The 17,070-nt window shown below is 38.2% G+C and overlaps 1 protein-coding gene across 2 annotated transcripts in view; it reads right to left on the bottom strand.

The window, feature by feature from the left end:
• Nucleotides 1-16,778, bottom strand: part of TACR3 (tachykinin receptor 3) — a 36,928-nt gene extending 20,150 nt beyond the window's left edge. The window contains exons 1-2 of one of the 2 annotated variants that reach the window (XM_063336162.1): nt 16,700-16,778; nt 15,986-16,454 (exon numbers count right to left, since the gene is read on the bottom strand). In XM_063336162.1, coding sequence (XP_063192232.1) covers nt 15,986-16,454; nt 16,700-16,778 — 548 coding nt within the window. Of the gene's footprint in view, nt 1-15,985; nt 16,463-16,699 lie in introns of those variants that run through there. The other variant, XM_063336163.1, reaches the window with a different exon arrangement.
• Nucleotides 16,779-17,070: the final 292 nt, after the last annotated feature.

Below are 17,070 nucleotides of genomic sequence, written 5' to 3'. Positions count from 1 at the left end.
CTTTGAGTGGTTCAGTCCACATGAAGGCAGTGCTGGAAGAGAAAGAAGGTTCACTGAATATCATTTTAAAACTGTAGGACACCCAGTTAACCATATGTATACCAGCAGAGCAACTATTTCTCAAAGAGTTAGTTAACCCTGTTACTGCACAACTTGATGAAAAGCTACAGGGCAGCTGCATCCTCTGTTACTCTGCTACATAATATGGGGCTTATCTCTAATTAAAAAATTAACAGCCAAGCTGTCAGGATTATTAGTCATCTGTCCAAAAGCCACAGGAACCTGATAAGTCTGCATGGATTTATTTCAGTAAACAGACTGATTTTGCATCATCTGCCAAAGAGCCCTAGACTGCAGTTGGTTCATACAGAGACTGAGAGAGGAGCCATAGGAGCTTTTCCCTGGGCAATGTATCAGCGATAAAAGGACCAAGAAAAAAGTATGCATAAAGCATGACAACATCTCATTTGTTTTTCGGTTCCTGTGTTTTCAGGTAGGATACTCTTCTTGTTGCTGTCCTATAATTGTATTGGCAATCCACATATGCTGATATCTTTAGAAGAACATGCAAAAAATCAAGAAAGTCAATAAAATCCCTCTAAGTAATTACAATTTAAAAGCATAGGAAAAAAGAGCAACAGGAAGGCATTAAGACAGACAGTAAAAGAAAAAAAAAACAAATCTTGTTTTCTGTCATTTGACCTCTGTTATAGATGCAAGGAGCAAGGGAGACACAGAAATTTTGTATTTTACATACTCCATATCAGATACTTCCCATGTTTTTCACATTTTTCATAGCATGACTACTGCTTTGATTTCTGGGCTAAACCCTGAATCAACATATTTTCCATTAACTTCCCTGATCACTCTATTTTGTTTCATTTAACAATGACCAAATAATGACTTGCAAAATCATTAATCATATTAATTATATAGGAACACTATTCAAAATTTCCTCCACTATTAGGGGGAATGCTGATAAGTATCAGCCAGAATCACATTTAAAGAAATTTTTCTACTTCTATAAAGCCAGGGAGATATGGGCTATATTTATGTCTATACCATGTTACTGATATAGCATACTGAATAAGTAACTCCATGTTCTTTAATCTGACATCCTTATTTTTTCCAAAATAACACAAGGAAGTGGTTTTTACAGTAATATTTTGCTTCACATACAGAGGTTCCCAAAGCATATTAAAAAATCCTTTTATTCGTGATTGAAACACAATGCTGTTTGTGAGTTAATGTAGGAGTTAATGGATCAGCAACTTAAATCAAGAAATTTCCATGGAAGTATTCAGTGTATCTGTGCTTATCCAGGGAACCGAAGGTCTGCCCTTCTGCAGTCATTGGTAGCATTGACGTTCTACACTGTGTTTCCCAAACCATTGCTTTTCTGAAATCAGAGTTAGAATAGCAATGTTGTAAGAAGATCCTCAGGAATAACCAGGCAAGTCAAAAGAACACCAACAAAATTTAAATATTCTTTTCTGTGTTTCCTTATGCTTTTTTATTTTCATATTATATGAAAACACCTGAAGCAAGTAGGAAACTGTGATGAATACGAAAAACAGCTTGAATGTTTTGGTAATGGGAGTTTTTCAAATTTCTTGGAGAATGTCTGCATCAGTTTCAACAGTTTGTCATCAGTCACAGTGCTTAGTACTAATTCCAGAAGAAGCAAACTCATTGCTGGAGAATAATTATGGCCCATATACTTTGACACTCTTTCACAGTATACATATCCAGTTATCTCATCATCTTTGACAAGGTTAATGGAGTATCGCAGGGATTTCCTAAAGGTCCTCTTATCTCTCACTTTTCCATTGTAGGTCTCTAGTCTTCATGCCTAGTAACTCCCCTTATCCCTGTCTGTTTTGGGTTTTCAATACAGTTATAAAGTCATATTCCAGCATACATACATACAGAAAATATTTTCGTAACTTTACAGTATTGCCTTCCTCCTTGTGTCATTTATAATTTCTAAAGAAATACAATAAGTAAAAGATATACTATGGTTCTTCATCTACTCTTTCTCTACATTTCTACCTTATATAAAGATGGATTGGGATAGATTCAGATACTATTTTCTGTATGGAAAAATACATAGGCCGTAATAGGCATTGTATGGCAGGACTGTGGAAGAAAAAATCACTTTGTCTCATCAGCATTTGTAGATTTAGTGCTATTTTTGAGACTTGGTGTTGCTGGGTGGCTTAGAAGTTATAAAATCTGTTTACTTTGCACTCACAGAGAATAAATGATTTTGTAGGTAAGCAAGTATAAATCAGTAAATCCTATTCAGAAGTGACACTAATATGCAATTATTGTTATTTTTCTTCCCTATGTTTATCCTTTAGACATTGGTAGATAAAAAAATTCAAAGCCATTCATGATGTTTACTTTTTTGTTCTCATCTTCTACCTTGGCTTTAGATCATGAGAACCCATCTTATACTGTTAGGTGACTGCTTGTGTCTGTGCTTCCAAATCCATAGAGTTTGCTACATTTTTAGGCAGAATTTGAACTGAAATCCATTGAAATCAATGGATAAGCTGCCATTGATTTGAATCAATCCTTTATTTGATGAGTAAGTTCTGGTCTGCTGCAATTAGAAAAGTAGCATTCATTTAAAATTAAGGAAAGTGCAACATGTCCTAATTGTTATAGTTACATGTCTAGGTTCTAGGCAGACATGCCCAAGATTTTTAGGTACAGACATTAGGTACAAGGCAATAATAATATTAATAAGTTAATGCTCCTTATAAGAATTTGTGTAAGTAACCTTCTGCATCCGTATTTAACTGCTACGGCAAATAAATTTCATTCAAGATATTCCTAATTTTTTTAAACTTCATACTTGAGATGGGCAATTATAGAATAGATACTTGTTTTAGCAAAAATAACTCAGTTTATCGTTAACCATCAAATATGTGATAAATCCAACATCTGCCATTATTGTTGTACTCAGCGCCTAGTAGACATAATAACTATGCTAATACCCTGAAACATCTAAATGCTGTCAGAAACAGAGTGATCTAAACCGACTTCAGTTTTGCATCATCAATTTCCTTCTCTAGAATTTGAAGCCTATTCATTTTGCATTGTTTTTACTGCACTTATATATTTTTTTCCCATGGGGTAATTAATTCCCTTCTCCTTTACCTGTTTTTTTTTTTTTTTTCAGCTAAAGTGGTGCTTTTGGTATCACATATTAACTAAAATGGCTTTATTCTAGTGCTGTGTGTCTTGTTCTGAGAGCAGCGGATATCACGAAAATATACAACAGTTGGATTGTTGCCCTCTACCCCCTAGTTCCCTTCTCCTCCAAAGAGTAATTACAATTTGGTAATGAAGATAAGTTTGTAGTCATGAGTCCTGTCTTTCAAATTGAGCTAGCTTGAGCGTGTTCTGCCAGATACTGTCCAAAATGCTTGATGATCTTTACCTGTAGTAGATGATAACCCATAAACAAGTTATCATTTTTACATGCTTGTGAGACTCTTAAAGCATCTCCTGCTAGCCTGGGATCATTCCTTTCAATTGCTAGTTTTCTTCAGATTGCACATTGACATTATTTTATGTGCTATTGTCAAATTTCTATTACATTCACATTATTCTTATTCCCAGTTATATTATTCTTATTCCCAATAGGTACCAGCAGTAATTCTCTTTGGCTATGATAAAATTCTGTTGTTATATCTCCCTGTCTGGGGACTGCTCTTTAAAGTTGTGGATTGTTTGTGTGAAATGACTCATGCAGCAGTACTGATGGAAATTTTAACTATTGTCTGTCTGAGTGAGGTAAGTCAAAGGACAAGGATCAGATGAAAAGCAGGCTACTTGTCTTTCTTCAAATTTGAGTGATAAGGCAACAGCCAAACCCTTGTACAAGACAGATTACAAAAATGTAGCAGGCAGTCATTCTAACAAACAAGATGGGGAGGAGGTGGAGGAACCTTGAACATTCCCTCCATAATGCCTTTGTGCAGGAAGGACTTAGCTGAGCAGAGTATTGACAACTCTCCACTACTGAGCCTTTGATAACATCTAATTTATTCTAATTTGCCAGTACACTAACAATTACAATGAAATGCCTAACTTGTTCCCTAAGTGGCTTTTCTTAGAAACAAAATTGCTTAATTAACATAATGAGATATTGCTTTATAGCTGCAATTGTTACACTCACTCAAATTTGTCATGTAAGTTTGGTAGCATTTTCCTAGAGAAGCCATCATTGCCATAACTAAGGGTAGTGGAAAGTGTGGAATGACTCTCACTTGCTGGTTAAAAAACACCTCTGTAGTTGAGCAGGCTCTGGATGTTAATCTCTGTAGCCAAAAGAAACCCAGAAGAGAATTGAGTCCTTCCTGCACTGTTCGCTTTCATTTGCAAAGCAGGCTTAGCCACTCCTGCCTGTAATTTTTTTTGCTGGAAATGTTATCTTTAACATTTATTAATAATATTCCAGGCTGCATCATTACGGGTACCTGAGGGGTGGTACGTTGTTTGTCTATCTCTTCAGTCTCAACCTGGAGGAGCACTAGCTAATTTTTCAGTTGGCCTTTGACTTTGATCTCTGTTCATTTTGGCCAGGGTGTTTCCATCAGGCTAAAGGTTCTATGCTTAGGTGTTGCTCAGAAAATTAGTGAGGTGGGGAGGCTAAATAGGGGATAATGTGTATGTATGATGCAGGATATTGCCCCTATATATTCCAGTTACCCACAGATGACAACTCTGTCTTGTCTTTCATTGTGTAGCTCTGTCATTGTGGCTCATTTCCTTACTCTGTTTGGTATCCTTACATATATTTTGTATGGCAAAGTGCCAGATACATGGGGGAGCAGCAGACTTGTCTGAATTGTGCACTGAATGGTGCTGAACATGGTGTAGAAGAATGAGGATTGTGTGAGTAGGCCAGGAATGAAAGGAAGAATCATGAGATACAGGATCTGGAGCAAAAGCAAAAGAACTGAGATTGGGGAACAGTTTCCTGTGTGCAAAAATAGAACTGACACAAGAATAATGAGAAACTAATAGGAGGAGAAGCAAAGAAAGGAGAATTGTAAAATAATAGCAGATAGAAATTGATTGGAGAGAGAAGAAAATAAGAAAGGAAACTGGGGTGATGTGGAGGCAAAAGATATATGAGAAAAATCAGCCCTGGTGGACCAGAGATTCCAAGTTAAGTAGAACTGATAGAAAAGCACAATGTTTTGACACTAGAGCTCTATGGTGGCAAGACCTTTTGCCCCTCTGCGGGTGTACAGGAGAGAACTCCCAGAGAATTGGTCCCTCTCTGATCAGCCAACCATAAACTGCGTGTAAGGGGAACAGATGGACTTCTCTGATGCCATCTGATGTCATCTGCCTTAATGACTGTTTTGCTTCTCCACTGTTCTTTCAAGTGGCCTGAACTTATGCAGTCACTGAAACTGGTGTGTGCTGAGGCCCTCATAGGTCCACCATGTTCTGCGATATTTATACACAGTCCTTGGACCTCCTCACACTCTCCTCTCTTTCTAAGGACACTAAAAGATGGTAGGCATTCAAGATGAAGGAGGATTTACAATGGCTACAAACAACTGAAGACTTGTAACACCGCTGAAAAACATTCTGTAGCCACACAAACATTATTCAGTGGGGTGCTGTGCCAATTTGCTGTGCAGTCTTTGGACATTTACTGTTCAGTCAGTCACCAGGCTGCAGCAATGTGACCACCTGCCAAGTAGAGAGCTCTGAACTCTCACTGAGGTCGTTTGATTTCAGGGTTGGATTTCTAATGCCTTCTCACTCCAGTGGGAGCTGCTGCCACAGATATCTTGTTCCAGACAAAGAAGCAGGGATGCTGAATCTAAAGTATGTATCAACTGAAAAGAATTAACTCATTATGCGTATTTATTACAACAAGCATAAACCATTATTACCCCATCCAACATAAACACTAACACTTGGAAGATAATTATAAGATAGAATATGCACATTTAGAAATTTAGGGATGTAAACATGTGCAGTGAGAGACTCAAGCCAACACCGGCAAGAATATAGATTATTCAACATCTGCACCATGTTCTATGCATTACTCTAAAGCATTTTTAGGTAGCTCTTTAGTTTCATCATTAGAATCATTAGCACATGATTTTGTTTTGCTGCGATCATGCTATATCCCACTGTAATTGCTTTACTTCCAGCTTTGGCTTGTGTGAGTCTTTGTCCCTAGCTAATTACTACTGAAGTCAGCAAGAGTCTTTGCATTGAACTTAATGAGAAATGAGTCAGGCTGCAAGATATAACGGCTGGTGCGTCATGGTGTGCTTGCTGCACTGCTCTTTTCCTTCAAGACTTTTTTCTCATCTGCTGGGGCCAGAATAGATCTAGTTTCCCCCAGAACAGCTCAGTTTGGCTGGAGTCTACAATTTACTGTTTGGTACTTGTTTCTTGGGTTCATCAAATAAAGAAAATCTGTTTTCTCTGAAATGATAATAGAGACAGTCCTCATTTGAATAACATTGATAAACTCTAACCTAGTGGTTATAATGACAGCATAATCATGTAGCTCTGTTATAGTTTGTAAATAGCATAAGAGACAAATAACTGGTAAATGCTATAAAAGCTTCTGAAGTTTATGTATTATGGTCCTGACAGTAGAAAAGAAAAAAAAAAATATCCTAATTTATATTTTTGTAAAACAGCATACACTGGCTAATACAGGCAGGAAAATCTTCCCTCTTCAACACATTATTTAGAAAATTGTAGCAAAACTACATAAGATGTTTTTAAAACAAAATGATGCTCAAAATTGGATCCTACAAATGCCCATCTGGAGACACAGTTAGAACCCTTTAACCATCCTAAGTGATTTGTTTCACCTTTTTACAGTGTGTTTATAAACTCAAATGGGGAAAAAGTAATCAATTCAGCCCCAGATTGTAACAGGAAATTGGGACTTGACAAAGCAAGAGACTGAGAGAAAATCATAATGCTTGCGTGTAAGTGGCTCATCAACAGCAAACAGCAGAGTGCACTTCCTTCATGAATGCACAGATGCTGTTACTCCCTCAAAACAGAAGCTGCTTTTAAACCTTTGTATTTGGAATCAACTGGTCATTAAGAAACTTAGGTACAAAAATTGCTATGATTCCCTGCCCTTATTTAAAACGTTGTTTTGGAAAGTCCTACAAAAGGTCCCTGTGAGGTAGATACAGTAGACTAAAGGGGATGGAACGAACTGTGAGATTTTAGAGGCATTTTTTGTATGATGAAACCCAAATCTTTAACTTTTGCATTCGTTAATCTTTTATCTTCTACCTACTAGTGCAGGGCTTTGTCTTTTCTTGTGGGAGTGGGCTGTATTCATTCTTTTAGACTGACTTTCTCTGCAGGAAGAGTGGCTACAAGCATTTTTGTAGGACTGTCTCTCATTGTCTAATAAGACTAGTTTTGGTGGCCAGAAGGATCTACAGTGAACAATGCTACTGTTACACAGTGATCACCTTAAAGCTAACAGCATAAAGAAAGAGTGTATGACAGCATGATAGATAAACAAACACATTGTACATTTGAGAGATCAGTGGGCAATATCCCAGAGGGATAACTTGGCCTTGATTTATCCAGAGGCACGTGTGCTGCTCTCGGTGAATGGCTGTTGTGATTTGAGCAGGGGGTAACGCTGCAGTTTTTCTGAAATCAGAACTAGTGTCCAACGCCTTGCTTTTGGGTATCTCTTAACAGAAACCTTAAAACATGAATACTGAAATTCTTCAATATAGCTCAGTTCTTGTAAACAGTGCAAAGCTTTCTGCTTGAGGAATGTGTTTGTGACTGACAATGGGCAAGATATTTATAAGTATGCAATTGATTTTACACAATGTATTCTATACCTATGCATATTCATAGAAAAGGGATAACATTTTTCTTTGGTCTGTCTCATAAAATGACGGACTAACTGAATTCCCCTGACAGAAGGGCTTCTGTTTCTCCTATTCTTTGAATATGATCTACCTGGGCTGTCATGGACCAATATTAATGAAAAGTCTGCAAAACCAGCCTATCTGCACAGATTACAACCCATTCTGTTATTACCTGCATTTCTGACAATGTCATCTGAATGGCTTCCTTCTTGTTTCTGCAGTTATTCTGAAATAATTTATTTTAGGTAAACACAAATACGTGAATGATACAAATTTCTCTCCTGGTTGGTAAATTAGTCAGAAATACATTCATATAGGCAATAATATTGAAGAAAAAAAACCAAAAAAACAAAAAACCCCAAACCACCCAGCCCTTAACTATCTTTGAAAAGTACTGCAGGCTGCATTAGATAGTAAACCACAGATACATCTTTTAATAGTTTTCATTAAGCTATAAGTAAGGACACTGAGAAAATGTATTTAAGGTTAAGACTCTGTCTAAAGTGAACTTCTCATTTGAACATATGGTTCGAACTTGTCAAATGTTGTTTCCTGCCCAGAACAAGAAGACGTGGGGCTAATCACTGTCGTAAATGTTGCTCATAGTCCTCAAGATAATACTGGCATATCAACCTTGGTTTTTCACTGCATCTTTTGAAAGCAGCTTGTTAAATAGAATATTTACTCAATGCAAAACAAAGAGGAAAAAAATAGCTGTTATGCCTATATTTAGTCACAAACTGTCTCAGAATGGTATTAATAACATAAGTGTGACATGAATTTTGACCAAAACCCAAAAAGATTCTGTCTTTTTGCCTGATCGTTATGAGTTTGTACCATAGCAAGAAAGGGATTGTTTTTCCTATGTCTCTGGCAGTCTGAAACTTGTAGCAGTTGCATCAGAATGTCCTGCAGAAAGTATTTCACCTCTTTTCTCAGAAAGAAAGAAGGAGAATTGTCAAACACAGAAAATAATTTTAGGCTTACATAAAGAGTCCTTTATGTTTCACCTCTTAATTTTTGAACCCTTAATGCTCTCCTGTTCAATGTTTTCCATCCAGTTCTGAGGACTAGTATTTTGCAGAGGGCAGCCTAGATACTGGAATCCAGAAATGCGTTGTGCTTTATCTTAAAATACAAATCGGGAAACACAGAGAAATGGAGAAGGGATTTCCTATTTGAATTCTATAGTTTGACTGGCAAATTAATAGTAATAATAATAGTGATAATTTTAAAAGCATATCTTGTATTTTTCCCTTCATGGTAAGCAGTGACTCAGTCTGATTCATGAAGTCATGATTATGAAATCATCCATTAGTTTGGAAAAAAAGCTATATTGAACTTTAGTTTGGGGGTAGGGCAGGTAGTGTTTTGTGTAGTTATGTGAAACCAGAGGCAGATAAAGCTAACTAACAATAAAATGGCGTCTTGTGGAAAAAACAGCACAGTGAGTTTACAGAAACTCCCTTCATCCATTTCTTTGTATGAAAATATTCTCAGGTATGAGGGGGAGATCTCTTTGGGGAAATAGCCTGTAAAGCACAAGAAACCTGAATATAATTAATCTAGATTTTTGTTTTTCTTGTTCCTATCTTTGTCTGTCTCTCCCTGTTCTTCAGTGCAAATTCTCTCTTTTACAAGGAAACCATTTCCTTTGAGATGACAGAGTTTGAGGGAAGGGGAGTGAGAGAGGGGCCAAAGGCTGCAGTTCTATTGGGCTCAGCTCTGTGCAGGGGACAACAGGTGGCCAGGCAGTGCAGGTTTCCTGCCTGCCATTGCTTCAACCTCCTCTAGTCACTGGTGAGCCAAACGCAAAACACTTGGTACCAAGAACATGTACAAGAATGCAAGTACCAGTATACACCTTCTTGGTGTGCATCTTTTGCTGACGCCACTACCATATGACCACAACGTAGGGTCATGCCCTCTGCACGCCATATCCTAACCTGTTAGACATGTTTGAGATCATTTTTTGACATACATGTTTCCCTATAGGTCAGTGTTTCTGAGCACACAGGACAGGTAACTGGTACTTAACTCCCAATTCAGAAAATGTTACTCTATATCAAAGATGGTCATGTACAGTTTGGCAGGAGTATCAGTTTAAAATGTTTATGGCACATGAAAGCCTTGAGTAATTTGTCCCAGGATAGGAACTCATGCAGACAGATCCCAAAATTTATTCTGCTGGAAAGATAATATATTTTTTCAATGTGCCAACTGCCTACTTCAGAATTTCAGTAACAGATTCATTTATCGGGCTTGTGGTACTACTTTGTGACAATAATAACTGCTCTTACAGCATACACTTGAAGAGAATGAAGAGCCTAAGTGATATTTTGAGGATCTGAGTGTGTACACATCATGAATTTAGGTTTCATTTGATAAATTGAATCATATGTTTGTGCCTCATAACTGTCTTCTTTTACAAGCTTGTATCATATTACTTATGCTGGAGTCTAATGAGTGTATAGAGGGACTATTAACAGCCATCAATAACTGAACAATGTTACAGAAAAAAAGAAAACTGACCCAGTATACGTGTGCTTCTGTAGACATATTAGAAGTCCAAGAAACAAGGTGGGAAACTAGAATAGTGAGGTTTTAATAATGATGTGGGTGTAATAGGCATACTAAAACATAGGTAGGACCAGTGTAACACTGCAATACTAAGGTTCATGAAAAAGAGAGGAGATTGTGCAATAGGAGGAATGTTAAATATAGTTTAAAATCAAGTCAAGTAAAACAAATGTATTCATGAATAATGTAGAATTTTATGGTTTGACTGAAAAAATAAACTGCAGGATTACACACTTATCTAATTCACAGTAATAATGATGATATGCTAAAAGAAATTAGAAAGGCTGTGATAGCAGGTAATGCAATAATAATAGAAGATTTCAGTCACTTCTATGCAGACAAAAAATATATTCTTGGTCAACAGTAATGACTGCTCTATGGAGCATCTATGAGGAGAAGCCTGAAGTAAACAAGGAGCTCTTACGTTGGTCCTGAACAGTGTCTATGGTCAGGCTTAAATGTTATTATTCTTCAAATAGTGTCTAGAGTATGTCTGGCTGTACCATCTCTGCAGAAACAATAAAAGCCAAAAAAAGCTGCTGTGGTAGTGTTTCATTTAAAAAGGAGGAACTATAAAAACTTTAGGAAGCTTATTAAAAAGAAATTATAAGGGCAACCAAAAGGAAACAGAGACTGCTATTAACAAGAATCAGTCATATTCTGAAACACAGAGATTCTCTAATTATTGAATATTTTATTAATGAAGGTTAATTTGATTTTAAGTCTGGTGTTCAGCAGAGGGAGTGTAGGGGTGTTGGAAAAGAGAAAGCTGGGCCCATGGCTCTTGGATTCTGATTCTCATTCTGCTGCAAATTGTTTGATTATTTGATTTTTCAGTCAAATTTTTTAAAACATCCATCCTGATATCAACGTGTTATTCATGTCAACAACATGATGCTGTTTAGTCATACTTAAGTGAGCTGTCTGGGGTACCCAAGGTAAGAGTGCTAATATACCTGTCTTTTAGCTCTAATTTTAATAGCCTTATTCCTTCTAGAATTGCAGGCACAGTTTTGTGGAATAAATACAAATAGGAAGTTTGCTAACAGCTCTGTTGGACTAGACAAATATAGAATAGAGTTCTGTATCTGCCTGTAGGTCAAAAAAAGGGCATTTCATTCTAACAGAAGGACCAAAAAACGGGGAAGAGATTAAGTTATTGAAATTGTAACGGGACTTTGGGACATGATCAATTTTTAAGTTTTAAAAATGTTGATTTACTTTGATAATGTCCTGATTTGAAGTTAGTTGTTGGACTTTCATTATTAATGGCTCACTGAGGCAGCAAATTGTAACAGCTCCAGAGTTTACATCAACACAACATGTGAGGAAAGTCTTGTGATTAGAACAAAGCGCATGAAAGTGGAATTCTCTTTAACATTAGACTTTATTATTCTGTTGCAATACCTTTGGCTCTGCAACTAGCTGAACTGAAAAATGGGCTGGGATTTTTGCAGAGTATAGGGCTAGGATAGATGAGTAACATTTGGCAGAATCTGATCTTTAGAAAGGATTAGGTCATATCCATCATTTTTCTCTTTCCTAATAATTTCTTAAAAAAATATTACGTACGTCTTTTTGATGCTATTATGTTGACCCATGTTGAGCAGCAGTAAGCCTTGTAGGCTGTTTTGCAGTAATGCAGAACATTGATGTATCATAAATGTAATTTTATTTACATTTGTATGAAATATTGGCATATATATGTCATTCTTTTAAATTACTTTTGCATATAAAGAAATCTAATATATATGTAATAACTCTTCAAAGACCCAAAGTTCGCTTGCATACTGGGAAGAAAAGAAATGGTAAGATGCGAATAGCATCAGCAACTGCTCACCATCACTGTTAGAATACCAGAATCTGTTAATTCCAGAGCAGTTGCTTTTACAAAGAGTTAAACTCGTTGAAATGAAGAAATCCTTATGGAATTGCTGAAAGAACAATAACTGAGAAAGTCATACTGTAGATGTGCTAATAACAGGAAAAAAATGCATAAAAATATACTAAGTGCTCTATTGAAGGCACATTATTTTATGCTATATTGCTACATCTCCAAACTTCCACTTTAACCATGAAATGTCTGCAGAGAATTTCCAGGCCAACACACAGAGAACTAGTTGTATAATGAGGCAATCTTGGGATTGGAAATTAATTGCCAGTGTACACAAATCATCTCTTTTGCATGCTAAGAGCTAGTAGGAAGGGACAGTGGGTCTTCAATGGCCAGGGCCAGATGGCTTAAGTTCTGCCTAAGTTACTGTCTTTTATGTATACAAAAACTGTACCACAGACAGTAGTCACAGATGGAATTAAGACATGTGCCCCTTTAGTATCATGCATGGGCCAGTGGCAAGGGCATATTGGCTCTGGAACTATCCCCTATTCAGTTTATCTTAGGCTATTGGAAAAGTTTATCCCCATAAGGTAGCTAAAGGAACTATTGCACTGGAAGCAGTGTACCTGTGGCGCTGTGCAGCACGAGATACAGAAGAATGAATGCCTACGAAGCAGTACAGTGTAAAATCTGTGCTGCTTCTGGTACTTGAGCTGGCTTGGTTAAAGCTACCTGTGGCATCTCTGCAGTAGACTGCAATCAGCCTGTTGGAAAAGTAGAAGGCAAGGGAGAAAAGGGGAGAAAGACCACCAGGAGGGGGTAGTCAGAAATGTAAATAAAACCACATAGATTTGAGTCTTACGTTCAATGACCAGGTGGTCATACAGCAGTCTTGGATACTTTCATCCTCATCTCCAGATACAGCACACCCCACTGCAGGAACTGTCTGCACACAACTTAGACAACATGGCCTACAGAATCAAATGTGAAAGGAAATATGTATTGCCCATGACCTCTGCTAGTGATGTCTAGAACCACAGTGACTCATTCATACTCTGTGAACATCTAGGTGTTCTGAAATGATCAATGGAGCATATCACAACATACTTTTTAGTGAGTTGCAGCCTATGACCCTTCAGTATTTTGGTATGTTAAAAATTTCCACTGGAAAATCATCTGATATGATCCCATCATTTCAGTTCCCTCAGTAGCTTTATCCAAATTTGTAGATTTATTTTTTTTAATTTTTAAATGAACATGAATGTGCAAGGATGAGTTTACTGGGTCAAAACTAAAGCAGAGCATCCTGTCTGAAGCACTGGCTGAACTTTTACTGAAGGCGAAGGGGAACCAAAGTTTTAAAAAATGTCCACCCAGCAGATCTGTGCCCTGGAATAGGGCAGTCTGTACCTCCAAGGACATTCCTTGGGATTCACTTTGACCCTCAGTTTTCCTCTTGACTATGCGTGTTTTACAGAGGTAGTTGGGAAATAGTTACTGAACACATCATGTGTGATTTGGTATAAAAGAAGAACAAATAGCAGTGTGAATAGGGAAGGAGGGATAGACCGCTTTTCTGTTTGTTTTACACGATGCTCCTTGGTACTACAGAGGGCTCACCTAAACACAGCTGTGGCATTGTTCACTGTGCTCCCCACAAGGGAAGATTTTGATTTATCTTTGGGGGCAGGTGAGCTTGGAAGATGTGGTTGGGTGGAAATTGTGATTTCTTCTGTGGATTTTCAGACAAGAAATAGATCAGAATGAGTAACAGTAGTAATTGACTCACTTCTGAGCACCAGTGTCTCACATTGCTAAACCAAGGAAAACGTTTCCAATACATTTGTATCTGACCATTGCACTTCAGTCAGTGTGGAGCAGAGCTCAGTCTGGAAATGCATCCTTTGGATTCCCAAGAAACTGTATTCACTTTGTTTCCAATTTCCTAGATAAATTTAGGAACTTTCAAAGTAGTAAGTACTGCATCTCTGTGGGTGTTTTTGTCAGAAAAATGAAAAAAAAAACCTTACTCAGAGCATCCTAGTAACTGCTCAGCTAATGACATGATCATCTGCAGCAATAACAGTTAAATCCTCAGCATCAACTAAAACCCCCTGAAAACCTCGAGCTCGGTGAGAATCTTAAGCTACACCCAAATTGACAATGGAAGAAATCTCCGTGTGGTTAAGGATGGTATCACTGGCTTTACACTACCTCCTCCATTATTAATGGGAAGTAAGAGTCAGGAACGAGATACATCACTGGCAGGAGGAAAGTATACTGATTTCCTCCTGTCTTCACCCATCCCTGCAGCAGAGAGGTAGAAGAGTTGCTAAGAATCTCATTTTCAGCTTTATGGAACAGAAATGCATGTGGCTGAGAATGACACGTAAAATTTGCAATTAGTAGGGCCAGCAGAAAATCATTATTATGAACTCGTCCACAACAACACACACAAAAGGTACAACAACACATTTCCCAATCTTTGCAGCTGGAAATGAGAAATAGTGTTTCAGAAGATGGATTGAACCTTATAAAAATCTTAGCTACCATCACTGGAAAGTGCTGTGGTTCTGCCAAGTCAATTCAGGCAAGATGCATAACATGATTTGAATATGTAGGAAGGAGTTTTTGAGTAATTTCAGTGCATTCCTAAAAGGAATAAAGGATCTGAAGTACAAAGTGACCTGGTTTTATGAATGAAAATTCAGGAATTTTGGTTTCTAAAATTTCAGGAAATTTGATTTCTAAAGTATAGGCTAAGTTATCTCTCCAGCACAGCAAATGTGAAAATGATCATGAAGAAAGCAATGTTTCCTAGGGGAGACTCACAGCACCTTCTGAGAAAGATGGTCCATCAAAGCATCTGTGTTGGAAATCTCACAACGTTTCCCCTTTAGTCTTATAGAGACTACAGCTGTCCTATTCCATTATTGTCAGAAGCACAAAGGTAAAGTTTTTCCCTGTCCTGTTTTCTTTCACAGACACAAAGGCTTGTTTTGCTGCAAGTAATCAGAAAAAAAAAATCAAGCACTTTGAAATCATGTTATACCAGACCTCTGGATATGCACAGATGGCAATGTAAATAGTCTCATTAGTTAAAATCAGGAGGAACCAAGCTGTTCAGAGCTGTCTATGAGAAGAGTTATTAAAACAGGAGTCTGAAGTGATTTTTGAAGAGGAGAAAAATGCCTCTGCCAGCTGCAGAAATAAAAGAGGAGGGAAATTTGAAATCCTCTCCCTTTACACACAATCTCTACAACTCCTTATCAGTATGAATTAGATGACATTGACTGAGGGACAGATGCTGTTTTCACAGGTGGGGAAGCAAAACCCTGAGCAATGGCTGCTGTTACAGTATTAGTATTAAAAGACAGAGCCCAGAGAGCAGCTGTAGTCAAACAGAGAGAGGCAGTGTTTGTTGTAAAAGAAAGCAAGAGAGTAAAACCAATGAAAAGCTGAAGGAGAAAGAACAAAGACAGGAAGAAAACCAGTGTGTTAGGGAGAGATCTTAAAGAAGTACAGAAGAGCACAATCAATGGACTCTTAAGGACTCTGCCTCTCATCATTTAATGATTGTTATCTCTGTATTTTTATTTCAGTAGAGAATCTGATCTCAGGCTCTCACCCCTAAACTTTTCCTCTCTTTTCTCACCTGTCCACAGCTATCGCTGTCATGGAGTAGATGCTGGCGAAGACAGCTGTGATTGGGAAGAAGTTGTGGAAGCGGCAGTAAGCCTCTCCAAAGTACCACTCGCTGTGCAGCGCGTAGATGAAGTTGATGAGAGTATTGAAAGCAGCCATAGAGGCATCGGAAAAGGCCAGGTTCACCAGGAAGTAATTGGTCACTGTCCTCATGCGCTTGTGAGCCAGGATAATCCAGATGACAATGAGATTTCCAAAAACAGCCACTGCCACCACACCACCATAAGCAAGAGACCACAGGGCAATGCGCCAAGAAGGTTGCACAAACTGATTGGAGAAGTTAGCTGCTGAGGATGCTACAGGGGGAGAAGCATTTCCAGCTGGTGCTCCCAGCACCTGTCCCCAGGGATCACCCACTGCAGCAATGCTCATGTTCCACCTGCTGCTCATGCTAATGTTCCAGTCGGCTGTGGGGACAGAAGTCATGTTGGACGTTCCTCTCCTTTCTTCCAGGAATGATGTGCCTCTCCCACCTCCCTCTCCCAACCCTCCAAAATCCCCACCAACAGATAAGAAGAGGAAAGAAAGAAAAAAGGAAGTACAGCAGCACAGCAGGTACTGGGAAGGAGAGATCTGTCAGAAAAAGCTTTGGTTATGGTGTTCAAACTGTTAGAAATGCTGAGATGTACTAGCTGAGACAGAAGAGCTACCTCTGGATAGAAAGCATCCCATTCCTCCTCTGTACAGCTGCCTCTTGCTTTTGGTTTTGCTGAAGGAGAAAGGGATTGGGAGCCAAGGCACATTTTATAGGCTTGTGAGTTCCCAGCGTCATGAAGGGAGTGGAGCGATAAACTCCGTCAGCTGGTAAGATAACACCTCTTTCTCTCTGTTCTCCCTCCTCCCCTTCTATTTCATTCATTGCCAGCAGCAGGCACTTTCAGGAGCTGTGGAGAGCACCACGGGGAAAATGAATTCTTGTCTCGTTTTTGTTGAGAGATTTGTTTTATATTGCCTTTCTTTAAGTTTCATTATTGCGCTTCCTTTTTAAATAGTCTTTTTGCCCTGTCTTTGCAGGGCTAATTAGCTGGCTTAGTC

Source organism: Chroicocephalus ridibundus, chromosome 5 (genome assembly GCF_963924245.1).
Source record: "Chroicocephalus ridibundus chromosome 5, bChrRid1.1, whole genome shotgun sequence".
NCBI classification, from domain to species: Eukaryota; Metazoa; Chordata; class Aves; order Charadriiformes; family Laridae; genus Chroicocephalus; species Chroicocephalus ridibundus.
The sequence above is the reverse complement of the archived record's forward strand: the minus strand, read 5'-3'. Positions and strand labels throughout refer to the sequence as shown.